The sequence below is a fragment of the Salmo trutta genome, chromosome 5 (assembly GCF_901001165.1).
Source record: "Salmo trutta chromosome 5, fSalTru1.1, whole genome shotgun sequence".
Lineage (NCBI taxonomy): Eukaryota > Metazoa > Chordata > Actinopteri > Salmoniformes > Salmonidae > Salmo > Salmo trutta.
Window position 1 is genome coordinate 5,134,003 of NC_042961.1, and position 26,949 is coordinate 5,160,951.

The 26,949-nt window shown below is 40.8% G+C and overlaps 1 protein-coding gene and 1 long non-coding RNA gene across 2 annotated transcripts; one reads left to right on the top strand and one right to left on the bottom strand.

Annotated features, from left to right (window-relative positions):
* Positions 1–251: 251 nt before the first annotated feature.
* Positions 252–799, bottom strand: LOC115193547 (uncharacterized). The gene is made up of 2 exons (XR_003878199.1): positions 449–799; positions 252–325 (listed from the first exon to the last, which is right to left on the bottom strand). It is a non-coding gene; the product is annotated as an uncharacterized LOC115193547 (long non-coding RNA).
* Positions 800–7,356: 6,557 nt separating this feature from the next.
* LOC115193541 (polymeric immunoglobulin receptor) lies at positions 7,357–23,421 on the top strand. Its single transcript, XM_029752260.1, has 9 exons — positions 7,357–7,514; positions 14,053–14,358; positions 16,259–16,594; positions 16,764–16,875; positions 17,735–17,829; positions 19,333–19,373; positions 22,588–22,671; positions 22,929–22,988; positions 23,235–23,421. The coding sequence occupies exons 1-9, from the start codon at positions 7,451–7,453 to the stop codon at positions 23,256–23,258; spliced, it is 1,122 nt and encodes a 373-aa protein (XP_029608120.1). The 5' UTR covers positions 7,357–7,450; the 3' UTR covers positions 23,259–23,421.
* The last annotated feature ends 3,528 nt before the right edge of the window (positions 23,422–26,949 follow it).

Sequence of the window (26,949 nt, forward strand, 5' to 3'; positions counted from 1 at the left end):
TTTTAGGATTTGAAAAAACAACAACAAAATGTGCAACGTGCATAATAGGCCTCCTGTAATTTCAGACCTCCCCATGGAAATAAAATGCAGTCCTTTTCAATCCTCAATAATACGATACAATCCTCTTCTCTTTTCCCCCTTATCTGGGCAACAGACAGAGTGCAATAAAACAGCAGCCTTTTGAAAAGGTAAAGTATATAAAATTAAAATAATACAGTTTAAGTTCGATTTCTGTGCATTATCCTCTTCTCTTTAGTTTTCTGCAAATGTGCAGCAGCTCCTCTTCTCTTTTGACACGCACAATACAATGCAGCCATCCTCGGACCTGAGCAACAAAACCCAATAATATGTGTCATTCCAAATATATACTGACAAAAATCAGAAATCACTTTATAAAAACAGCCACTTTGTTACTAAATATGTGCCTATGACAGGATTGTGTTCTTACCCGTTTAATGTGACTTCTGTTTTCGGACATCACTGGACAGCTTCTCAACATCGGGCATGTAAAATGTAACTTTAATCTTCACGCAGGACTGCAAGCTCTCATCTGTGAGGCGGGTGCGGTATTTGGATTTTATGTAGTTCATGTTTGAGAATATCTGCTCGCACAGGTATGTTGATCAAAAGATGGATAATACTCCAAATGCATATTTCTTCATGTTCCTATAACTGTCAGGAAGAATGGAAATGTCTTTCCACGTTACTCTTTTTGTTATTTGACAACTTCTCATTACAAAGCAAACATGCAGGCAATCCTTCCGCTTTGGCAATGAAAGCAAATGATTCGGTCCAAGGACTGTGGAATCCTCTGTTCTCCTCAGCTATCTTTCTCTTTTTCCCTTTGGGATCCATGGCCCATGACACACCCGCCGGTTTGTTTGCAACAGCCACCTGTCTGGCACTACGCCGAGCTGAAAGAAACGTGTGTCGCAGGCTATGACGTAAATCTTCGTTGACAGAAATGTTGAAATTAAATATTTATTATACACATTTTTTACAGCATTGGATAATAAATTATATTAAAACAAAAAATATATTCACACCATTTTTCCATTTTCATATTTTTGAAAAAGCTCCAGGGAGCCACTAGGGCGGCACTAAAGAGCAGCATGCGGCTCTAGAGCCGCGGGTTGCCGACCCCCGGCCTAAATAGTTCTATATGTAATACCATGGCTGGTACTAAGAGAGAGATCAGAGTTGTGTGGCCTCGTACAAACATTGACTTTTTCTGACATTAAACAGTTGCACAGACAAAGACTCAAAATATTTTTTCCCAGTGTTGTTTCCGCCTTCTGATCTAGGCGGGAAGAATTCAAAATTGGATGCTTCGTTAGCCAAAGCCTGAAGGCTGTGTCACGGGGTTAAGCAGGGCTCTATAGAGTAGGCTACCGAAGCACCTAAACACACCAGAGTCATTTCATTCATGTACTGTATATCTCAGTAATATCATGCCGGGACACATCAGATTACATGTTTGTTATACTTAAATCAAATCAAATCAAACTGTATTAGTCACATGTGCCAAATACAACAGGTGTAGACCTTACAGGGAAATGCTTACTTACGAGCCCCTAACCAACAATGCAGTTAACAAAAAAATATGGATAAGAATAAGAATTAAAAGTAACAAGTAATTAAAGAGCAGCAGTAAAATAACAATAGCGAGACTATACAGGGGGGTACCGGAAACAGAGTCAATGGGCAGGGCACCGGTTAGTTGAGGTAATATGTACATGTGGGTAGAGTTATTAAAGTGACTATGCATAGATGATAACAACAGAGTAGCAGCGGTGTAAAAAGGGGGGGCAATAGAAATAGTCTAGGTAGCCGTTTGATTAGGTGTTCAGGGGTCTTATGGCTTGGGAGTAGAAGCTGTTTAGAAGACTCTTGGACCTAGACTTGGCGCTCCGGTACCGCTTGCCATAAGGAAGCAGAGAGAACAGTTTATGACTAGGGTTCCTGGAGTCTTTGACAATTTTTAGGGCCTTCCTCTGACACCGCCTGATATAGAGGTCCTGGATGGCAGGGAGCTTGGCCCCAGTGATGTACTGGGCTGTTCGTACAACCCACTGTAGTGCCTTACGGTCGGAGGCCGAGCAGTTGCCATACCAGGCAGTGATGCAACCAGTCAGGATGCTCTCGATGGTGCAGCTTTAGAACCTTTTGAGGATCTGAGGACCCATGCTAAATCTTTTCAGTCTCCTGAGGGGGAATATGTTTTGTCGTGCCCTCTTCACAACTGTCTTGGTGTGCTTGGACCATGTTAGCTTGTTGGTGATGTGGACACCAAGGAACTTGAAGCTCTCAACCTGCTCCACTGCAGCCCCGTTGATGAGAATGGGGCGTGCTCGGTACTCTTTTTGCTGTAGTCCACAATCATCTCCTTTGTCTTTATCACATTGAGGGTGAGGTTGTTGTCCTGGCACCACATGGCCAGGTCTCTGACCTCCTCCCTATAGGCTGTCTCGTTGTTGTCGGTGATCAGGCCTACCACTGTTCTGTCATCTGCAAATGTAATGATGGTGTTGGAGTCGTGCCTGGCCATGCAGTCATGAATGAACAGGGAGTATAGGAGGGGACTGAGCACGCACCCCTGAAGAGCCCCTGTGTTGAGGATCAGCGTGGAGGATGTGTTGTTACCTACCCTTACCCCCTGGGGGTGGCTCGTCAGGAAGTCCAGGATCCAGTTGCAGAGGGAGGTGTTTAGTCCCAGGGTCCTTAGCTTATTGATGAGCTTTGAGGGCACTATGTTGTTTAATGCTGAGTTGAAGTCAATGAATTGCATTCTCACATAGGTGTTCCTCTTGTCCAGGTGGGAAAGGGCAGTGTGAAGTGCAATAGAGATTGCATCATGTGTGGATCTGTTGGGGCGGTATGCAAATTGGAGTGGGTCTAGGGTTTCTGGGATAATGGTGTTGATATGAGCTATGACCAGCCTTTCAAAGCACTTCATGGCTACAGACGTGAGTGCTATGGGTCGGTAGTTATTTAGGCAGGTTACCTTAGTGTTCTTGGGCACAGGCACTATGGTGGTCTGCCTAAAACATGCTGGTATTACAGACTCGGACAGGGAGAGGTTGAAAATGTCAGTGAAGACACTTGCCAGTTGGTTAGCGCATGCTCGCAGTACACATCCTGGTTATCCGTCTGGCCCTGCGGCCTTGTGAATGTCGACCTGTTTAAAGGTCTTACTCACATCGGCTGTGGAGAGCATGATCACACAGTCTTCCAGAACAGCTGGTGCTCTCATGCATGTTTCAGTGCCATTTAACTCGAAGCGAGCATAGAAGTAGTTTAGCTCATCTGGTAGGCTCATGTCACCGGGAAGCTTTCGGCTGTGCTTCCCTTTGTAGTCTGTAATGGTTTGCAAGCCCTGACCCATCCGACAAGCATCAGAGCCGGTGTAGTACGATTCGATCTTAGTCCTATATTGACGCTTTGCCTGTTTAATGGTTCGTTGGAGGGCATAGTGGGATTTCGTATAAGCTTCGGGGTTAGAGTCCCGCTCCTTGAAAGCGGAAGCTCTAGCCTTTAGCTCAGTGCGGCTGTTGCCTGTAATCCATGGCTTCTGGTTGGGGTATGTACATACGTACATATTGATGAAGCCAATGACTATTGTGGTGTACTCCTCAATGCCATCGGAGGAAACCTGGAACATATTCTAGTCTGTGCTAGCAAAACAGTCCTGTAGCTTAGCATCTGCTTCATCTGACCATTTTTTATTGATCTAGTCACTGGTGCTTCCTGCTAAAATATTTGCTTGTAAGCAGGAATCAGGAGGGTAGAATTATAGTCAGATTTTCCAAATGGAGGGCGAGGGAGAGCTTTGTATGTGTCTCTGTGTGTGAAGTAAAGATGGTCCAGAGTTTGTTTTCCTCTGGTTGCACATTTAACATGCTGATAGAAATTTGGTAAAACGGATATAAGTTTCCCTGCATTAAAGTCCCCAGCTACTAGGAGCGCCGCCTCTGGGTGAGCATTTTTTTGTTTGCTTATGGTGGAATACAGCTCATTCAATGCTGTCTTAGTGCCAGCCTCTGACTGTGGTGGTATGTAAACAGCTATGAAAAATACTGATGAAAACTCTCTAGGTAGGTAGTGTGGTCTGCAGCTTATCATGAGATGCTCAACCTCAGGTGAACAATAGCTCGAGACTTAGATATCGTGCACCAGCTGTTATTTACAAAAATACATAGTCCGCTGCCTCTTGTCTTACCAGACGCCGCTGTTCTATCCTGCCGGTACAGCATATATCCAGTATGTTGATAGTGTCGTCGTTCAGCCACGACTCTGTGAAGCATTAGATATTACAGTTTTGAATGTCCCGTTGGTAGTTTAATCTTCTGCGTAGATCATCTATTTTGTTTTCCAAAGATTGCACGTGTGCTAGCAGAATGGAAGGAAGTGGGTTTTTTTTTTCTTCGATCGCCTACGAATTCTCAGAAGGCAGCCAGCCCTTTAGCTCCTTTTTCTCTGCCTCCTCTTCATGCAAATCACGTGGATCTGGGCCTGTTCCCGAGAAATCAGTATGTAATTTGCGTCGGGCTCGTCAGACTCGTTAAAGGGAAAAAAAGATTCTGCCGGTCTGTGGTGAGTAATCACAGTCCTGATGTCCAGAAGTTTTTTTCGGTCACAAGAGACGGTAGCGGCAACATTATGACCAAAATATGTAAAAAAAAATAAGTTACAAAAAACGCAAATAAACGAACTAAAAAACACAATCGGTTGGGGACACGTAAATCGTCAGCCTTCTTCTCTGGCGCCATTTTTTCTTGATCGTGTGGTCTAGTGCTGTTCACATAATCCATGCATCCATGCACTTTATTCCATGGTCATTTTGTAACTGTTGTTCGCAGTCAACATTTACTTTGATTCATTTATGGTAGTTTACTTTATGTTACAGACAATATTATTTGTCATTTTGAATGTGTTGTTTTTTGATTGATTAACCTTTTTGGTTTGTCTCTGTAGGAGGGGCTAAGGCAACATAAAAGTTTTGTTCCCCTGCTCAGAGGTTGCATGCATCAATGGTTGCCTTCCACGTCATCGACTGTCCGTTGATTTCTATAACATATCCTCTGCTCAGATGTTGCTGACGCAGGCTAGATCTTATATCTCCTGGACAGGTATTTTATGTATCAGCTAACCACATCATATGTTTTTATAATTTATTCACTTTTATTTAATCAGGGGAGCCCAATTAAGACCAGGGTCTCATTTTCAATGGTGCCCTGAGGACATAAAATAAAAGATAAACTGCAAGATAGAATAACAAGTACATTACATTAGAACATCACGGGCATCATAAACAAATTATTAAATCAATTGTATACCTCGGTGAACTCATTTTTCACCAGGGTTTTAAAATGCTCCAGTGGCACCAGGGAATCCAAATGTAATGGATTTTGTAAGTGATAAAAAAGAATGTGGAGCTTGGAAACTAAAAGCAGATTTACCTAATGTCGTGGAGACCTGAGGAATCTGAAGAGTTAACCAACTCTGTGAACAGGTTTGGTATCTCATTCTTTTATACGTTAGCAACGAAGTTAGGTCGATTGGAAGCTTGTGTAGTAGGGCTTTGTAAACAAAAAGGAAGTCATTAACTGATCTACTTGAGAACCAGCCAACCTTTTGATACAGGATGCAGTGGTGAGTATTAAAACTGTCACCAGTGATAAAACGAATGGCGCTACGGTAGACGCCATCCAAAGATTTAAGAGTAGTGGCTGCTGCAATCTGGTAAAGGGTGTCATCATAATCAAAAACTGGCAGGAAAGTCAACTGTACAATCTGATTCCTGCTATTTAGGGAGAGGCCATATCTATTTCTAAAAAGCCCACTTTAAATCTTAGCTTTTTAATTAACTAGCTCATCCATATGTTTTTTTTTAAACATCAAGTCTTTGTCAATCCAGATGCCCAGATATTTGTAGACGGGAAGCCGATCAATGGGAGAACCATCCAATGAATAAATATGTAGTCCATCTGGAATATTCTTGCGAGAACTAGAGAACAACATGTATTTAGTCATGGTCGCATTATAGCAATCTAGTGCCCAACAGCACAATTGATGACGACGTGGCACACAACCATTGGTTGATGCATGCAACATCTGAGCAGGGGAACACAACCTTGATGTGGTTTGCTGATATGTAAAATACCTATCCAGGCATTGTAAGATCTGGCATGAATCAGCAACGTCTGAGCAGAGGAACACGACTAATGGCTGGGTTAGAACTCATCCCGGGCAGACCATGCTGAACATTTGACACAAGGTATTTAGCTTTTAGGGCCCAACTTACATTTTCTTCACCGGATTCTGGAAATCCACAACCTTTTTCTAAAATAACCCAATTGTGACTCTATATTGCTGCCTCCACTTTAATACTTTTAAAGGGGCCAACCCTACAGGCAGTAACAAAGGTAGTAGGACTGAAAAACCAAAATACAATGAAGGAAATTCAAAAGAAAATGTCATACTGAAGAAGTGCCTGTGGGCTATCAAAAATTGTTATTTCTGTGCTTTGTGAGTTTGAGTGTTAAATTCTGATGTATCAGAAGTAGATAACTGAGATGGAGCCAAAGATAGAAGGTATAGCTCAGTATTTAACATGATGTCATGGAATGAGTTTACCCAAGATTTGCAGCCTTGTGGTATTGCAACTTCCTGAGCTAACTTTGACACTTTGGCTATGAATACATTATCTGCGGCTATGAGCTGCGCCTACTGTATGACCAGGCCTTATTTCCTGTATAGAAAAGGGAGAGAGACAGAGAGTGTTCTTGTTGAACGTAAAACCACATCAGACTGGGTTGTGGTCTGGAGGACCCTGAACTATGAACTTGGTTTAACGTGAGAGTCTGTGGAGGTCTTGATCTAGTACCCATCACTACATCTCTGTAGCACATCTCAATTCTATCAATTTCTTTGATACAAATGTATGATTTTTTTTTATACAGAATAAAATCTGAAATACTGAATTTGGAAACAAAAAGGCGCAATGCTAGCTCACTATTAAACATTACTAGTTTTAAAAGACTGACATTTTTGCCTTTAATGGCCTTCCTCAGAAATACTGATTTTGGCCACTGAAAATGTGGTGCATCATGTCCCTGCATCCAATATTTGTATCATTAATGGCCTGTTTTCCATCAGAGCGCAACAGGATAGTAGTGAATCTTGGTCCCAAAAAGGCCTTAGAGAAAGCTGAAATACATGTACATTGTAGTGACTATGAGTTTTAGGTTAAACTAGTCCATATAATGCAATAGTTGCTATCTGCCACTGTTGGGGGAATGTACACGCGAACAGAAGCAGGAAGAGAGTTAAAGACACTGAGGTCTGTGAACATAAGGAAGTAGAGTAATTCTGGCTGTTGACTTTTTTCTTGACACACACATCAGTACATAGATACCTGTCTCACACACACGCAGAGTCAAACCCTCACATGGCTCCCCATCTCGCCCGCCTCATCCTCCTCCTCTTCCTCATCTTCCCCAGACTCTCAGCAGGTATGTGTAATCTCCTACAAACAACAATACTACCGTTTACTATAGAAAACTATATTACTTACTATAGAATTCTATAGTAAACTGTAGTATACTGTAGAATTCTACACCACACTGTAGTATACCTTGATTGTGTAGTGCTTATTTATGTATTTTGTAGTATACTGGAGAATACTATATGATAGATTGTAGTATCCCCTTCGATCGTGTAGTGCTTACAATAGAATTTTGTCATATACTGGAGAATTCTATTCTACACACTGTAGTATTCATCAATGACGTAGTACTTACTTTAGAATGTTTAGATGGATTGGACTGCTAGCTAGCTTTACTGCTGTTTTAATTTAAACGTGCTGTCCTTGGGGAGCTCATGCCGGGGATTTCCACTGAGGTTCCGACTTGATCATGTAACGCTTACTGTAGAATGTTGCAGTATACTGTAGAATACTATACTCAACACTTTAGTATCCTTTGACTGATAGATTTTATCTGACTACTTAAAAAACAAAACAACCCCAAATGTGGATACAATGTATTTAGAAATGTGTTGAGAGTAACACAAAAAAAGTTGTACATTTTTTTCCATTGTGATCCTAGTTCAAACCTACAAATATATTACACATTTACAACTTACCCACATGAAAAAATATTAAAGTATACTATGGTATAAATACTGTACTATTACTATAGGTATATACTATAGTATTGCGGACTAGTGTTTTTGCAGACATGACTATAGTATACAATAGTATTCAATGTTGTGTTTGTGCAGACTTTACTGTAATATTCACTGCAGTGTTCTTGGGGGCATGACTGGTATACTATACTATTCCCGGTAGTGTTTTTGCTGACATGGCTGTAGTGATTATGGACTTCAGGAAACGGCAGAGGGATCACCCCCCTATCCACATCGAAGGGACAGCAGTGGAGAAGGTGGAACGTTTTAAGTTCCTAGGCATAACATCGTAGACAAACTGAAATGGTCCACCCACACAGACAGTGTAGTGAAGAAGGTGCAACAGCCTCAGGAGGCTGAAGAAATTTGGTATTAGGTTGTTGTTGGGGAATTGTTAGATTACTTGTTAAATATTACTGCACTATCGGAACTAGAAGCAAAAGCATTTCGCTACACTCACATTAACATCTGCTAACCCTGTGCATGTGACAAATACAATTTGATTTGATTGATTTATAGTATAGTATTCAATGTATTGTTTTTTCAGGCATGACTGTAGTATTCACTGTAGTGTTTTTGTGGACTTTACTGTAGTATTCACTGTAGTGTTTTTGCGGACATAGCTGTAGTATAGTATAGTTTTCACTAAGGGTTGGGGAGTAACAGATTACTTTTTTTTTTTTACTGTTATCTGTTATGTTACCAGCTAAAATGTTGTAATCAGATTACAGATACTTTTGGAAAACTACAAATAGCTGATTACTTCTAGGATGACTTTTAAATTCAGAAAGGATGTTTGTGAAAACATTATTTGATACCTTTCTGTTTTCTCAATGACATTCAAATTGTCATTGAAAAGGCCAAGTTTAAAGTGGAACTGACAGCATCTTAACTACATTGCAGATATGAAACAGACAATCATAATATCAGTCAAAAATATCGAATTCCCAGTTTATGCTACAAAACCAACGTTATGAAAGGTTTTAAAAATTGGTTCTATTTGACTCAAAATTCCATGACATACAGTAAGGCATTGTTGACAGAATAGATGGATGCAGTTTAATGAACAATACCTTTAATTTAATTTTAATTCAACAATACCTTTCTTGGTAGGCCAAACAATATTGCTATCAGGTTGTAAATCACAGCTGGCCTAACATGGTTTGCTGCCTCCACCCATTAAGGAGTTGAGTTGAGTTGATTTTTATTTTTACAGGGACAGTGCACATTAATCAACGTTTCAGTAAAAGTGCCGGTTTTAGCCAGCTGGCTAATTTTCAACCGCAGTCCCTGGGCAGGTTATTAAAAACAATTACAAAAACAATACAGACAATCAATGAGCAGTGAGCACACGCAGAGCAACATAGGACAAGCAAGACATAGCATGCAAACAGAGCAACATAGCACAAAAAGCAACAAGACAAAATCCATAAAAGAAACAAAGTGTTTCCACACCTCACAAACTACAGACAACAGATGACATGGAAAGCTTCAATACACAACTAGGGATTATGTTCAGAAGTCTGATTGGCCTTTAGCCATCTTTTCATTTTTTTTGTGAAAGTGTGATAGGTGGTGCAGTTGTGTGTGTCTGACAAACAATCATCTCTTAAATAATTATGAATAGATCCAGCATTGAGCACAAAAACACACCTGTTACAGAATATTTATTCCAAACTTGGGAAGCTCCCACAGAGAATTCAAATTGCATAAAGGTGCTTTTCCGTAAGGTAACTATATACGTAGTCACCTCTAATCGCAGACCTTGTGGATCTGCTGCCATGTGTTTGGGTTTTCTGTTTAACAAAAGTACTGAGGGGAGGGGGAGCCAGACCATCTAGGATATTGAATACAAGACATGCGTTGGTGTATTGCACAAGATTTCTCCAACTCAGGAGCTCATGCTCTCTGAGGATGGAACAGTGATGATGGCTATTGGGCTTCCTATCAAGCACTTTGAGAGCCTGTTTGTAGACAGACTGAATGGGTTTTAATGTTGTAAAGCAAGCTTGGGCCCAACTAGTCAAGCAGTATGTTAAGTGGGGGAGTATCATAGATTTGAAGTACAGCTTTGCTACCTCTGTAGTCAAACAATTTCATATAAATCGGAAATTAGCTAGGTTGAATTTGGTTATTTGAGTTACCCTTTTCACCTGCTTTGTAAAAGAGAGGTTGAAATCAAGTATGATGCCAAGGTACGTAAAATCAAATACCACCTGGAGCTTCACCCCTGACACATAGACATCTGGCTCAGTAGCATCAGTTGCCCTCTTTGTGAAGAACATGCAGGCAGTTTTTTTCACATTGAGATGCAAACATGAGTCACTGAGCCACTTTGTCACCTGGACCATTACAGTAGTGAGTTCTTGTGCAGCTTGTTGTTTGCTCTTTGCCTGCACATATATCACTGTATCATCTGCATACATTTGAACTTCAGACCCAGTACAGACAGAAGGCAGATCATTAATGTACAGGCTGAACAGGAGGGGCTGCAGTATTGACCCTTGGGGCACGCCCACATCATAGCTAATAGTGGGCGACAGCTCATTGCTCACTCTGACATGCTGAGTTCTGCCTTCAAGGTATGATTTCATCCATCTCAAGTCATCGAGGGAAAAGTTGAACTTGGACATTTTTGTGATGAGAACCTTATGGTTAACAGTATCAAAAGCCTTCCCTAGGTCCAAAAATACAGCCCCAACAATGCCCCCTTTGTCCATCTTGGACTTCACATTTTCCAGAAGAAAGCAGTTGGCCGTTTTTGTGGAGTGTTTTGCTCTGAAGCCAAACTGCATAGAGTGTAAGTATTTGGAAGCTTTGTAACACCTGACCGTGCACTTTACACAGATGTGGTCATCACTATGGAAAGAATTGAAAAGGATGTGACCATAAAACCTGACCATAAAGCAAGGCCCAAGGGTATAAGGATGCTCTCCTAAAGTATGAAACCATACTTACAGCTGAGGTTTTTCTCAGGATTTTTGAGCAGACATCCCCTCTCTCTAAATACTTGCAAACAAATGGCATGGATATCGTAACAGCACAGCACTTGGTGACAGGAACGGACACTGTTGTTGAAAGTATTCACCACCGTTATGCAGCAAATGCAGTGCTGTGTGCAGATGTCTCCTGCATAAATCCGAAGCACTTTCCTGAGATCAGAGAAAAGGGCCTTCCAAAGACAGCCATGAAGGAGCTCAGCAAATGCTTACTGGAATTTGATGAACATGCCACTGTTGAGGCATTGCAGGCTGAACTGATCAGCCTTGCACAACAGTGGGAAAGACTGAAACTGTCAGCATTGGAGGAGTACCACACCAGTGCCGCCCCGCCAGTGATGAATCAGGGGAAGGCTTTGAGGATCCTGAAGAAAGTGTGGAGTTGGTGAGCAGAAGTTTTTCCACATGTATAACTGCCTGATATGCTGCTATCTTCTTCTGTCTCAGTACAATCTGCTCACGGATGCGTATCACATCATTGGTTTGGGCTACAAGTTCCTCCTCACCCGATCCATCACTCAGGTGGCTTGTGAGAAGACCTTCTCCACTCTGAAATTCCTGAAGAACCGCCTAAGAACCTCCCTCACTCAAGAGAACCTTGAAGCGTTCCTTTTGATGGCAGAGAAGGAGATTCTTATGGGACTTGACAAAGATGACATCATTGACAATATGGCGGAGAGCAGTGAGTTACTGTGCCGCCTACTGGTTTACTAGTGGTAACTACTTCCTGGTTACTCTGAAGTAGCTATGACTCTTCCTTAACAGGCTGACAAGGGTGAAAGAACATGTGCTGTGAGTTAAAGCTTTTGTACAGAGGCATGTTTTTTGGACATTCGTATTATACTTGCAGTTATGTAGCCAATGTTCAATTTCATGTTTATTTTTGTGCTGTTTGCTTTATGGACACCAGTGAGTGAACATTGTCATCTACATTTGTTTTGTAGAGGAGTGCTTTTTTGACTTTTGTATTATACTTACTTACATTGTTGTAGCTTATGTTCAAGTTCAGTGAATGTGTGTGTGTGAAGTTTTCTGATACTTTTGATATTCTTGATGCTTGAATATAAAGATAATCATTTGAACATTTGAGCTAACTCTGTATATCTCATTCTCTTTTTAAAAAGTATAGGCTAATTGTTTTGTGTGTCTAGCCTTGTATATTTGTGTGTGCTATGATTGGTGTATTCCTAGTAAGTTTGAGGGTGCACCCATACCATACCTTGAAAACTCAGTGTTCAGATAGGCTACTTGTTGGTCAGTCCCAAATGTTTGTATTTTGTAATGGGGATAACTTTCTTCCCAGATGAACATAGCGGCCAAATGTATAACTAGTTTGGTACGCGTTACATCAACAAATAGGGTTAGCCTACAAAATTAGCGTTCTGGTGGTTTGCGTGAGCAGGGTGGCCTGGGATGGAGTCAAATTCCCGGTCTGAATTATTGTTTCAGTCCGCCCCTGCTGACATGCAAAACATGTTGGGACTGTATCAACTGTAAACTAATGAAACAAATACCAAAAGTTAGTTTTTGAGTGATATTCCCCTTTTAAGTATCAAAAGTGAAAGTATAAATCATTTTAAATTCCATAGATTATCAAACCAGATGGCATTATGTTCTTGTTTTTTTAATTTGCAGATAGCCAGGGGCACACTCCAACACTCAGACGTCATTTACAAACGAAGCATGTGTGTTTAGTGAGTCTGCCTGGTCAGAGGCCGTAGGGATGACCACGTGCATGTATTTGACAATTTTCCTTTCCAGCTAAGCATTCAAAATGTAAAAAAAGTACTTTTGGGTGTCAGGGAAAATGTATGGAGGAAAAAGTACATTCTTTTCTTTAGAAATGTTGTGAATTAAAATTAAAAGTTATCAAAAATACAATTAGTAAAGTACAGAAACCCCCCCAAAATACTTAAGTAGTACTTTACTAATTGTATTTTTGATAACTTTTAATTTTAATTCACAACATTTCTAAAGAAAAGAATGTACTTTTTCCTCCATACATTTTACCTGACACCCAAAAGTACTTTTTTTACATTTTGAATGCTTAGCTGGACAGGAAAATTGTCAAATACATGCACGTGGTCATCCCTACGGCCTCTGACCAGGCAGACTCACTAAACACACATGCTTCGTAAACAAGATTACCAAAAACTGTGATAAACAATACTGTACTTCTGAAGGTAGAAAATAATAAACAGGTAACCACAGTGGTGTAAAGAAGTTAAGTAAAAATACTTTAAAGTACAGAAACCCCCCCAAAATACTTAAGTAGTACTTTAAAGTACTTTTAGTTAAGTACTTTACACCACTGTGGTTACCTGTTTATTATTTTCTACCTTCAGAAGTACAGTATTGTTTATCACAGTTTTTGGTAATCTTGTTTACTTGGCCAGCTGAATCTCTGTGAAAGCACTGTTGTATTTCATAAAGCTAAGATGTCATTTTGGTGTACTCTTGTTAATGTGTGTTATCTGTGTCAAACAAACAAACCTAATCCTCTGTTGACCTAACTCAATAGGTGGCCTGTCACAAACCTGTGTGTCTTATGTTTTGGTTGAGGTGTTCCCCTCATTAAACAGTAACTTGGTAGTCGGCAGATGTTACTACAATATACTACAGTCATGTCCGCAAAACACTATAGTGAATACTATAGTAAATTCCACAAAAGCAGTGCAGTGAACACCATATTATATAAATATACTGTACTACAGTATTTAGACCGTATAATTGTTTCATGTGGGACGTTTCTATAAAGGGCTGTGAACAGTGTAATCAATCATAATCATACAAAAGTTGTTTTATAGTGCAGAAACAAAGTGATTGAATTCCAACCTAAATGTGTTTTGTGTTGATGTGTCCACAGGGAGGCATGTGTCTGTGCAGACAGGAGGCTCCATCACCTTCCCATGTCGCTATGATCTGAATCACATCAACCATGTGAAATACTGGTGTAAAGGATTAGGTTGGGATGTATGTTCTTATGTAGTACGCACTGACCATCCTAAGAGCAGTGGTAAGACCTCAATCTCTGATGACATCAACAAGAGAATCTTCACTGTGACCATGACTGACCTAACGTCATGGGACTATGGGAATTACAGGTGTGTTGTGGAGATCAATGGAGGAACAGATATCAGGATACAATGGTTCTACCTATCTGTCACTCCAGGTAAGATCCCTTCACTGCTTGTATCTAGTAAAGTAGAATGATAGTTCTGAGCAATGTCCAATGTAGTGTCCTGTAATCCTGCAATGTCAAATACAAAATAATGACCCAATTATAAATAGCCTATTACAACAAATGAAATGACCAATGTGTAACCACTCTGAATTTCATAGACAGAGCTATACTGTACATGTAGGTAAAACAAGATTATAAGCTCAGCAAAAAAAGAGCGTCCCTTTTTCAGGACTCTGTCTTTCAAAGATAATTCGTAAAAATCCTAATAACTTCACAGATCTTCATTGTAAAGGGTTTAAACACTGTTTCCCATGCTTGTTCAATGAACCATAAACAATTAAGGAATATGCACCTGTGGAACGGTCGTTAAGACACTAAAAGCTTACAGATGGTAGGCAATTAAGGTCAAGTTATGAAAACTTAGAAAACTAAAGAGGCCTTTCTACTGACTCTGAAAAACCCCCAAAGAAAGATGCCCGGGGTCCCTGCTCATCTGTGTGAACGTGCCTTAGGCATGCTGCAAGGAGGCATGAGGACTGCAGATGTGGCCAGGGCAATAAATTGCAATGCCCGTACTGTGAGACGCCTAAGACAGCACTACAGGGAGACAGGACGGACAGCTGATCGTCCTCGCAGTGGCAGACCACGTGTAACAACACCTGCACAGGATCGGTACATCCGAAAATCACACCTGCAGACAGAGACAGGATGGCAACAACAACTGCCCGAGTTACACCAGGAACGCACACCAGGAACGCACAATCCCTCCATCAGTGCTCAGACTGTCCGCAATAGGCTGAGAGAGGCGGAACTGAGGGCTTGTAGGCCTGCTGTAAGACAGGTCCTCACCAGACATCACCGGCAACAACGTCGCCAATGGGCACAAACCCACTGTCGCTGGACCAGACAGGACCGGCAAAAAGTACTCTTCACTGACGAGTCGCGTGTTTTGTCTTACATGGGATGATGGTCGAATTCGTGTTTATCGTTGAAGGAATGAGCGTTACACCGAGGCCTGTACTCTGGAGCTGGATCGATTTGGAGGTGGAGGGTCCATCATGGTCTGGGGCGGTGTGTCACAGCATCATCGGACTGAGCTTGTTGCCATTGCAGGCAATCTCACCTCTGTGCGTTACAGGGAAGACATCCTCCTCCATCATGTGGTACTCTTCCTGCAGGCTCATCCTGACATGACCCTCCAGCATGACAATGCCACCAGCCATACTGCTCGTTCTGTAAGTGATTTCCTGCACGACAGGAATGTCAGTGTTCTGCCATGGCCAGCGAAGAGGCCGGATCTCAATCCCATTGAGTACGTCTGGGACCTGTTGCATCGGAGGGTGAGGGCTAGGGCCATTCCCCCAAGAAATGTCCGGGAACTTGCAGGTGCCTTGGTGGAAGAGTGGGGTAACATCTCACAGCAAGAACTGACAAATCTGGTGCAGTCTATGAGGAGGAGATGCACTGCAGTAAATAATACAGCTGGTGCCCACACCAGATACTGACTGTCACTTTTGATTTTGACCCACCTTTGTTCAGGGACACATTTTTCCATTTCTGTTAGTCACATGTCTGTGGAACTTGTTCAGTTTGTCTCAGTTGACTCTTGTTATGTTCATACAAATATTTACACATGTTAAGTTTGCTGAAAATAAACGCAGTTGACAGTAAGAGGGTGTTTCTTTTTTGGGTCATGAGGTAGTAACAGAACTAAGCTTGTGAGGAAAGTTACATTCTTCAAGAATCAATGGCTATATATAATTATTATGAATTTAAAAGACCAAAAATGAATTTACCAATCAGACTGCAACTTTAAGGAATTTTTAAGGAGCCTGTTGTAAAAGCACTTTTTTCTTCTCTGAATTCTTGTTTTTTTACCTGTGTTCAGGTACTCCAGAACTCTATGTGGAACAACAGGAAGTGACTGGAGCAGAAGGAGGGAGTGTCACTGTCCGTTGTTACTATAGAAACACTGGAGATATGAAGTGGTGCAGGATGGGTGGTGATTGTGTGAGTGGGTATTCTGGGACTTTAAATGGAATATCAGTGACATTAAAGCGGACTAGTGATGCCAACAACAGAAAAGTCTTAACAGTGACTCTGAGTGGACTGAAGATGGAGAACATTGACTGGTATTGGTGTAGAGTGGGAGAACTAGAGATGCCTGTTCACATTACTGTCAGTCAACAATCTGCAACACAGAGAAGCTCTAAGATGACCTCAAGTTAGTAGATCAATCACATCCTTTATGATCAATATGATTCACTTTGTGTTATCCACTGGTATCATCTGGAACTAATTGTAATATTAACTATGAATGTGATGTTGCTATACAACCTGACTGTCTGGTATACCATTAACTTCATTGATGATATTGTTGTTTTACCTCACAGCAACCCAAGATCCAACCACTCAACAACCCTCTGCCTCTCCAACTGCTGAGCCTGTTCAGACGGACAACACAAGTCAAGGAGCTGAGGGGAACATGGAGGAAGTCCACCAGAGGTTATTATCACTCATTCAGCTGTATTATCCCACATATTGTTAGATACTATGAACACAGAGAAACATTACAATTCGATCACACACTACAACAGTTAATGCTAACCAAACACCCTCCCTAAATGCATATAGAGACTGTTATCACTTCCTCTTGGGTAGAACATTTCTGTGGTTGCCGTGTGAGAAGTAGCAGCAATGTTGGTGTTATTCTCACTCATTTGCAAGAACATGTTGCACTCTTTAAAAAAAAAAAAATGTTATTTGTACAGTAATAATCTCAACGATAATCATACTGTCACGTTCATCGTAAGGAGTGGACCAAAATGCAGCAGGAATGTGTAGGCTCATCTTCTTTATTTAAAGAAAGAACGTGATACAAAAACACTGAAACAAAACAATGACGTAAAACAGTCTCGTAAGGACAAAATGACTATACAGAGAAACAACGACCCACAAATCCCATGACAAAAACCCCTCTATTAAATAGGACCTTCAATTAGAGGCAACGAGGAACAGCTGCCTCCAATTGAAGGTCAACCCAATAAACTACGCATAGAAATAGAACGAACATAGAAATACACTAACATAGAACATAAACCAAAACACCCCGAAACACCCTAAACAAACACCCCCTGCCACGCCCTGACCAAACTATAATAACAAACAACCCTTTTTACTGGTCAGGACATGACACACACAATCTCCTAATTTTCATAGTCAAATTCCACACATGTGAATAGATAAATAATTGTTCCATTTACCATAACAGTGCACACAACAAGTGCATACTGCAAACTATCAAATTATAATAATCTATTTTAATTGTATTTTTAAGTAAAGTTTTTATATGTAATCAAATCAGGTCCATAGATGTGAAAGTCCTACTCATCTCTCTGGGCATGTTGGTGGTGGTGACAGCTGGTATCCTAGTAACATGGAAGATGTGGAGAAAGCATAGTAAGTAGTCATTTTATGTGAATATAAAAAAAGGACAATAGTTTAGAAAATACTACATTTGTTGATATTGTGACCAACAGTTTACTGCTTGCCTGGGATTTATCTTGAATGACAGAAAATATTTGGAGGAATTGTCATTAATAAATCCATTCAGAGGTATTATTGTATTATAACAAACTCAAATGTAATTGATAACTCCCTCATCTATGTGAGAATGCTGATCATTGATTACAGCTCAGCGTTCAACACAATAGTGCCCACAAAGCTCATCACTAAGCTAAGGACCCTAAGACTTAACACCTCCCTCTCTGATCCCACTCTGATCTTCAACACTGGAGCACCTCAGAGTTGCGTGCTTAGTCCCCTCCTGTACTCCCTCTTCACCCATGACTGCGTGGCCAAGCACTACTCTAACACCATCATTAAGTTTGCTGATGACAACGATGAGACAGCCTGTAGGGAGGAGGTCAGAGACCTGACAGTGTGGTGCCAGTACAACAACCTCTCTCTCAATGTGAGCAAACAAAGGAGGTGATCGTGGACTATAGTAAAAGGAGGGCCGAACAGGCCCCCATTAACCTTGACTGGACTAAAGTGGAGCGGGTCGAGAGTTTCAAGTACCTTGGTGTCCACATCACCAACAAACTATCATGGTCCAACACACCAAGAAAGTTGTGGAGAGGGCACGACAACAACTTTTCCCCCTCAGGAGACTGAAAAGATTTGGCATGGGTCCCCAGATCCTCAAAACGTTCTACAGCTGCACCATCGAGAGCATCCTGACCAATTGCTACACCACCTGGTATGACAACTGCTCGGCATCTGACCATAAGGCGCTACAGAGGGCAGTGCGTACGGTGCAGTACATCATTGAGGCCAACATTCCTGACATCCAGGAACTATTTACTAGGCAGTGTCAGAGGAAGGCCATCATTGAAAATAAGATTTTGTTCTTAACTGACTTGCCAAGTTAAATAAAGGTAAAAAAATATATATAAAAAATTAAGACTCCAGTCACCCAGGTCATAGACTGTTCTCTCTGCTACCACACTGCAAATGGTTCCGGAGCACAATGTCTAGGACCAAAAGGCTCCTTAACAGATTTTGCACCCAAGCCATAAGATTGCTGAACAACTAAACTAATCAAATGGCCACCGGGACTATTTACATTGACCCCCCCCCTTTGTTTTTACACTGCAACTACTCTCTGTTTATTATCTATCCATAGCCACTTTACAAATTACCTCGACTAACCTGTACCCTGCACATTGACTCTGTACTTGTACTCCCTGTATAAAGCCTCATTATTGTCATGTACATTTTTTGTGTTACTTTTTGATTGATTAGCTTTTCTTTACTCTAGTTAATTTAGTAAATATTTTATGAACTTTATTTATTGAACTGCATTCTTGGTTAAAAGGGGATGTAAGTAAACATTTTACGGTAAGGTCTACACCTGTTGTATTCTGAGCATGTGACAAATAAAATTTGATTTAATTCCAGAGAACAGTAAGGCCAAGGACCAGACAACTAACAACTCAGTGGTTGTGGTAAGTATATTGAAATGTGGGTATCATTATGGTAAGTGTGGAAATAAGTATAGCCAGTTATAATTGTAATGGCTTTATCAGGTATGAAGGTAAGACCCAGATGCTGACAATGTCAAATTAGCAATGGTTTAATAATCCAACAGGGGCAGGCAATAGACAGGTCAAGGCAGGCAGGGGTCAGTAAACCAGATGTAGGGCAACGGTACCTGACGGCAGGCAGGCTCAGGGACAGGGTAGGTAGAAGTCAATAATCCAGAGGTGGGGCAAAGGTACAGGTCGGCAGGCAGGCTCAGGGTCAGGGGCATGCAAAGTGGCCAGGCAGGCGGGCTCAGAGTCAGAACAGGCAAGGGTCAAAACCAGGAGGGTGAGAAAAAGAATGACTGGGAAAAGCAGGAGTTGAGAAAAACTGCTGGTTGACTTGATAAACAAGACGAACTGGCAACAGACAGAGACCACAGGTATAAATACACAGGGGATAATGGGGAAGATGGCCTACACCTCGAGGGGGGTGGAGACAATCACAAAGACAGATGAAACAGATCAGGGTGTGACAGGCTTAGCAGATCATTAAAAAATAAGATACATTTTTACATGGCTTAAAGAGAAAGAATATAATATCTAATGTTTACACGAAACTCATTCTACAAATATAGATGATTTTGGGGGGGAAAACGGACTGGGAGGAAGAAATCTATTTTTGTCTTGGGCAAAGCAACTCAAAAGGGTGATTATACCAATCAATTAGATTTTTGATTCGATTGTGCACACAGATGGATATTTTAAGTATGCTATTGGACTAAAAACAGATATGGCTAATTAATGTATATGGGTCAAATATGTATATATTCGAAAATATATATAATAATCTATTGAGCTCACAAGTAATAAATACATCTATTATTATGGTGGGAGTCTATAAAACGGATTTAAATGCCTCTATGGATCGTATAGGAAATCACACTACAAACTATCACCCTCATGCACTTAAGGAGATCACGAAGATCATGGAAACATTAGAGCTAGTGGATATATGGAGGCTGAAAAACCCTGACCTAGTATGATATACATGGAAGAGGCTTAATCAAGCTAGCTGTCTTGATGACTTCCTCATCTCATTCATGCTGGCATCAAAAGTAAAAAAATAAATAAATGATCCATACAGGTTGCAAAATAAATGGAAAGAGATTTTTGATGTACCGATTACATGGCACATGGTTTATGTACTGGTACAAAAAACAACACTTGGTTAAACACTTAGAGTATTTCAATTTCAATTATTTTATAAAATTCTTGCCACCGACAGAATGGTTTATATATGGGGCGTACAACATTCTCAGCTCTGTAGATTTTGCAGCGAAAAAATAGAATCAATAGATAATCTATTCACCTATGAAGCTTGTTTCTGGTCACAGGTTCAGTAATGGTTAAAAAAGCACAACATGTACTTAAAATGAACCTTACGAATAGCAGTGTTGGGTGAGTTGGAAAGCCATAGTCAGTCAATAAATAATATAATAATACTAGTAGGAAAGGTTTTCATCTTTAGCACACAATCTGTGGATACTATACAATTAGAAAGGTAAAAAGATTATGTTAAACATCACAGCACAATTGAAAAATATATGGCACATGGAAACCAAACGAGGGTGTTCTATAGTGATAGGTGGGATGGGCTGAGAGAGGCTGAGGGGTGGGATTAAAGAGCTTATGTTTGGTAATATATTATTGTTATGTGACTGCTTTATATAAAAGTACCATGTATGTAAAACGTGTATGCAAAAAGTATATGTAAAATGTTTCTGTAAAATGTTTGTATATGTAGCAGAAAAGCTGTATAAAACTAAACGATATTTGTCCTCCGAAGAGGGGGGGGTGGATGGGGTAAACTTATTTTATTCTCTTCTTTTCAACCATCTGCTTTTCTGTTCTTGATCTGGGATCATCTACCATTTGACTCCATCGTTACCTCTTCAGTTGATTATCAATGAGTTGACATAAAAGGTCCCATATTCTAACTGAAACCAAGCTCTTATATCTCTGACTGCATCCTGTCATATCACAGTATTACAACTCATGTCTATTTGAAAACTAGTGCTGATACAAATCTGTGCCTTCTTGACAAACACCCAGTGAGCAAAATATGTGTGGTATTTTAATATGCATGAGAGAGATTTGACATCTGTTGTTTTCATGTATGTGGTAAAGGAGTTTAGCTCCTCTTGCCAGGATTACCGTGGAAACAAACTGTGGTTTAGGTGGAAAATAGACAAGTCTTGTTTCTCTTTGCTATTTATTTCTTTGCAGTCTGCTGACCCTGAGCAGGACATTACATACAGCGCAGTGACCCACACCAGAGAATCAGCATCGCAGGTACAAACTGAATAAACCTGGTTTTGGTCTGTGGAGATCTTGGACTAGAACCAATCACTCCATCTCTGCAGTGTGATCGGTGGTTTTCTCTCTCTCTCTCTCTCTCTCTCTCTCTCTTTCTCTCTTTCTCTCTCTCTTTCTCTCTCTCTCTCTCTCTCTCTCTCTCTCTCTCATCTCTCCCATCTCTGCAGTGTGAGCTGGGGATCTCTCTTTCTCTCTCTCTTTTTCTCTCTCCTCCGTCTCTGCAGTGTGAGCTGAGTATCTGAAGTTCCTGTACTCGCTCTCTCTCCTCCATCTCTCTCTCTCTCTCTCCTCCATCTCTTTCTCCATCTCTGCAGTGTGATCTGGGGTTCTCTCTCTCTCCTCCATCTCTGCAGTGTGATCTGGGGTTATCTCTCTCTCTCTCCTCCATCGCTGCAGTGTGAGCTGGGGTTCTATCTCTCTATCTATCTCTCTCTCCATCTCTGCAGTGCGAGCTGAGTATCTGAAGTTCCTCTACTCTCTCTTCCTATGCATATAGACATGTGTTTACCTTCAGTGCTGTCCATTTCTCAGAGCCTAAACCCAGAGAGCCACCATGACATGATGTACAGCACTGTCATGCCTGATCAGTTCAGGGCAGCAGAGAAGGTCAGCATATGGCTACAAGCATCTCGGCTCTTGCACAACATTATGGCTGTTACTCATTAAACGTCATAGTCTTGGCAAATGTCCATCTGTTTTAGAAAACAATTGTATTTCCAGTATCATTTTCTGTCTTGGAACAAGCAATAGGTACATGTACACTATAACAGTATAACAATACGATGTTGTTATTTGTGTCTCTCTCTACCAACAGGATCTATTTCCTGAAGCTGATGATGATGTCACATACAGCACTGTCATCCTCCAGCACAAGGCCCAACTAAAAGGACAGACCAAGGTAAAGCTCTTCTACTGATTATCCACAGCTAGTATTATGTTATCAGAAACAACAGTAGGTGATTGTTTCCTCAGTGTTAATATAGTCATGGTTATGTCACCATTATAGCTGTAGGCCTAATATATCACCTTTATGTTACATATCACAATTATAACTGTCTATACTTTTAATTTCACTGAGAACTGTGTTTTTATAGTGTACTCTCCATCATGACAGAACTTTCCCTGTTCACCTCTCTCCCTGTTCCTCCTCTGTAGTCAGCAGAACCAGATGATAATGTGGTCTACAGCTCACTAGCTCTACTGGTGACCACACAGGTCAGTGTTGGTGTCTCCTCTGTCTGTTGTACCAGATGATGCTGATCTCTCAACAAAGATACAGACAACATCACATTACTATGTGTACTAAACATCACTGTTTAACCACACACATCTTCATTAGTCTTTTTAGTTTGCTGCACTTAAACCTGTATCACCACTTTCTAAGAAGCGGACCTTATCGTTACCATTGTCTGTAAGATTACAGTGGTTTGATTGTGACTGAATGTTTCACTTCCTCTCCAGCAGAGGGCAGCAGCACTGCAGTGACTGACTGAGTGACCTTGGTTGAGTCCTTAACCTGGAAGGACAGAACATTCCCCTCTCCTGTGTCACAACATCTATCTGCCTCCAATATGCTTCTGTCATACCTCTTAACCCACCCCAGAAAGACCCCTCTAACCTGTTGTGTAATAAACCACTGAAGACCGTATGCTGTGTTTGTTTTCATTATCACCACATACACTATCTGTTATATTAGTTATGTTCCATCCACCTTTTCACCTTGTCTCTTGTTTTTTACATGTTCATCTTATATCTCTCATGTATATTGTCAAATGTCCAACGCCAGTAACTAATCATGATCAAGTGTGTAAATTAAATGTACAAGCTGTGTAACAAAATAAATATGATGACGATGAATACAAAATGTACAGTGCCTTGCAAAAGTATTCACCCCCCTTGGCATTTTTCCTATTTTGTGGCATTACAACCTGTAATTTAAATGGATTTTATTTGGATTTAATGTAATGGACATACACAAAATAGTCCAAATTGGTGAAGTGAAATTTAAAAAATGACTTGTTTCAAAAACATAAAAACGCAAGTGGTGCGTTTTCACCCCCTATTCACCCCCTTTGCTATGAAGCCCCTAAATAAGATCTGGTGCAACTACCGTAATTTCCGGACTATTGAGCGCACCTGAATATAAGCCACACCCACTGATTTTTTTAAAAATTATTATTTTGAACATAAATAAGCCGCACATGTCAATAAGCCGCAGGTGCCTACCGATACATTGAAACAAAATAACTTTACGCAGGTTTTAATGAAACACGGCTTGTAACAAAAATAAATAGGCTTTAACGAAACACGGCTTGTAACAAAAATAAATAGGCTTTAACGAAATACGGCTTGTAACAAAAAATAAAAAATTAGCAGTAAACAGTAGCCTACCAAGAAAGTCATTGCTCCAGACCAAGCTCCCGTGCAGCAGCTCTATTTCCTTTTCTAACAGCCAGATCAATCGCCTTCAACTTGAAGCTGCATCATATGCATTTCTCCGTGTCTTTGCCATGATAAGGGTGACAAAATGACCACTGTAATCAGAATGATGGGAAGTTTGAGCGCGCTCGATTTAATCTAAACAGCAAACAAAAAAGTTATTTGACTGTAACCCGTTCGGCAATTTCATTGCTCTAATGAAAGCTTCATGCCGCCAAAAAACTGAGCACGTCACAGAATGTGTTTATTTATTTATTTATTTTTTAATTTGAAAGCGGGAAAAATCCATATATTAGCCGCGTCATTGTTTAAGCCGCGAGGTTCAAAGCCCGGGAAAAAAGTAGAGGCTTATAGTCCGGAAATTACGGTAATAGCCTTCAGAATTCACATAATTTAATTAAGTCCACCTGTGTGCAATCAAAGTGTCACATGATCTGTCACATGATCTCAGTATATCTCAGTATATACAGTTGAAGTCAGAAGTTTACATACACCTTAGCCAAATACATTCAAACTAAGTTTTTCACAATTCCTGACATTTAATCCTCGTAAAAATGACCTGTCTTAGGTCAGATAGGATCACCACTTTATTTTAAGAATGTGAAATGTCAGAATAATAGTAGAGATGATTCATTTCAGCTTTTATTTCTTTCATTACATTCCCAGTGGGTCAGAAGTTTACATACACTAAATTAGTATTTGGTAACATTGCCTTTAAATTGATTAACTTGGGTCAAACGTTTTGGGTAGCCTTCCACAAGCTTCCCACAATAAGTTTGGTGAATGTTGGCCCATTCCTCCTGACAGAGCTGGTGTAACTGAGTCAGGTTGGTAGGCCTCCTTGCTTGCACATACATGCCTTTTCAGTTCTGCCAACACATTTTCTATAGGATTCAGGTCAAGGGTTTGTGATGGCCATTCCAATACCTTGACTTTGTTGTCCTTAAGCCATTTTGCCACAACTTTGGAAGTATGCTTGGGGTCATTGTCCTTTTGGAAGACCCATTTGCGACCAAGCTTTAACTTCCTGACTGATGTCTTGAGATGTTGCTTCAATATATCCACATAATTTTCATTCCTCGTGTTGCCATCTATTTTGTGAAGTGCACCAGACCCTCCTGCAGCAAACCACCCCGACAACATGATGCAGCCATCGTCCTTCACGGTTGGGATGGTGTTCTTCGGCTTGCAAGCCTCCCCCTTTTTCCTCTAAACATAACGATGGTCAATATGGCCAAACGGTTGTATATTTGTTTCATCAGACCAGAGGACATTTCTCCAAAAAGTACAATCTTTGTCCCCATGTGCAGTTGCAAACCGTAGTCTGGCTTTTTTATGGCTGTTTTTGAGCAGTGATGTCTTCCTTGCTGAGCGGCCTTTCAGGTTATGCCGATATAGGACTGGTTTTACTATGGATATAGATACTTTTGTACCTGTTTCCTCCAGCATCTTCACAAGGTCCTTTGCTATTGTTTCGGGATTGATTTGCACTTTTCGCACCAAAGTACGTTCATCTCTAGGAGACAGAACGCGTCTCCTTCCTGAGCGGCATGACGGCTGCGTGGTTCCATGATGTTTATACTTGCGTACTATTGTTTGTACAGATGAACGTGGTGCCTTTAGGCATTTGGAAATTGCTCCCAAGGATGAGCCGGACTTGTGGAGGTTTACAATTTTTTCTGAGGTCTTGGCTGATTTCATTTGATTTTCCCGTGATGTCAAGCAAAGAGGCACTGAGTTTGAAGGTTGCCTTGAAATACATCCACAGGTACACCTCCATTTGACTCAAATTATGTCAATTAGCCCATCAGAAGCTTCTAAAGCCATTAAATTATTTTCTGGAATTTTCCAAGCTGTTTAAAGGCACAGTCAACTTAGGGTATGTAAACTTATGACCCACTGGAATTGTGATACAGTGAATTATAAGTGAAATAATCTGTCTGTAAACAATTGTTGGAAAAATTACTTGTGTCATGCACAAAGTAGATGTCCTAATGGACTTGCCAAAACTATAGTTTGTTATCAAGAAATTTGTGGAGTGGTTGAAAAAATTAGTTTTAATTACTCCAACCTAAGTGTATGTAAACTTCCGACTTCAACTGTATACACCTGTTCTGAAAGGCCCCAGAGTCTGCAACACCACTAAGCAAGCGGCACAACCATACAAGTGGCACTATGAAGACTAGGGAGCTCTCCAAATAGGTCAGGGACAAAGTTGTGGAGAAGTACAGATCAGGGTTGGGTTATAAAAAAAGATCCAAAACTTTACATCCATTATTAAAAATTGGAAAGAATATGGCACCACAACAAACCTGCCAAGAGAGGGCCGCCCACAAAAACTCACGGACCAGGCAAGGAGGGAATTAATCAGAGAGGCAACAAAGAGACCAAAGATAACCCTGAAGGAGCTGCAAAGCTCCACAGTGAATACTGGAGTATCTGTCCATAGGACCACTTTAAGCCGTACACTCCACAGATCTGGACTTTACAGAAGTGGCCAGAAAAAAAGCCATTGCTTGAAGAAAAAAATAAGCCCAAAAGGCATGTAGGAGACTCCGCAAACATATTGAAGAAGGTACTCTGGTCAGATGAGACTAAAATTGAGCTTTTTGGCCATCAAGGAAAACGCTATGTCTGGCGCAAACCAATGATGCTGGCACCACCATGCTGTGGGGATGTTTTTCATTGGTTTTTCATTGGCAGGGACTGGGAAACTGGTCAGAATTGAAGGAATGAC

Coding starts and splice junctions, on each gene's coding strand:
- LOC115193541 (XM_029752260.1), top strand. CDS start 7,451: ATGGCTCCCCATCTCGCCCGCCTCATCCTCCTCCTCTTCCTCATCTTC. Junction 17,830..19,332: donor GAAGATGTGGAGAAAGCATA/GTAAGTAGTCAT, acceptor ATTTAATTCCAG/AGAACAGTAAGGCCAAGGAC. Junction 19,374..22,587: donor AGACAACTAACAACTCAGTG/GTTGTGGTAAGT, acceptor CTCTACCAACAG/GATCTATTTCCTGAAGCTGA.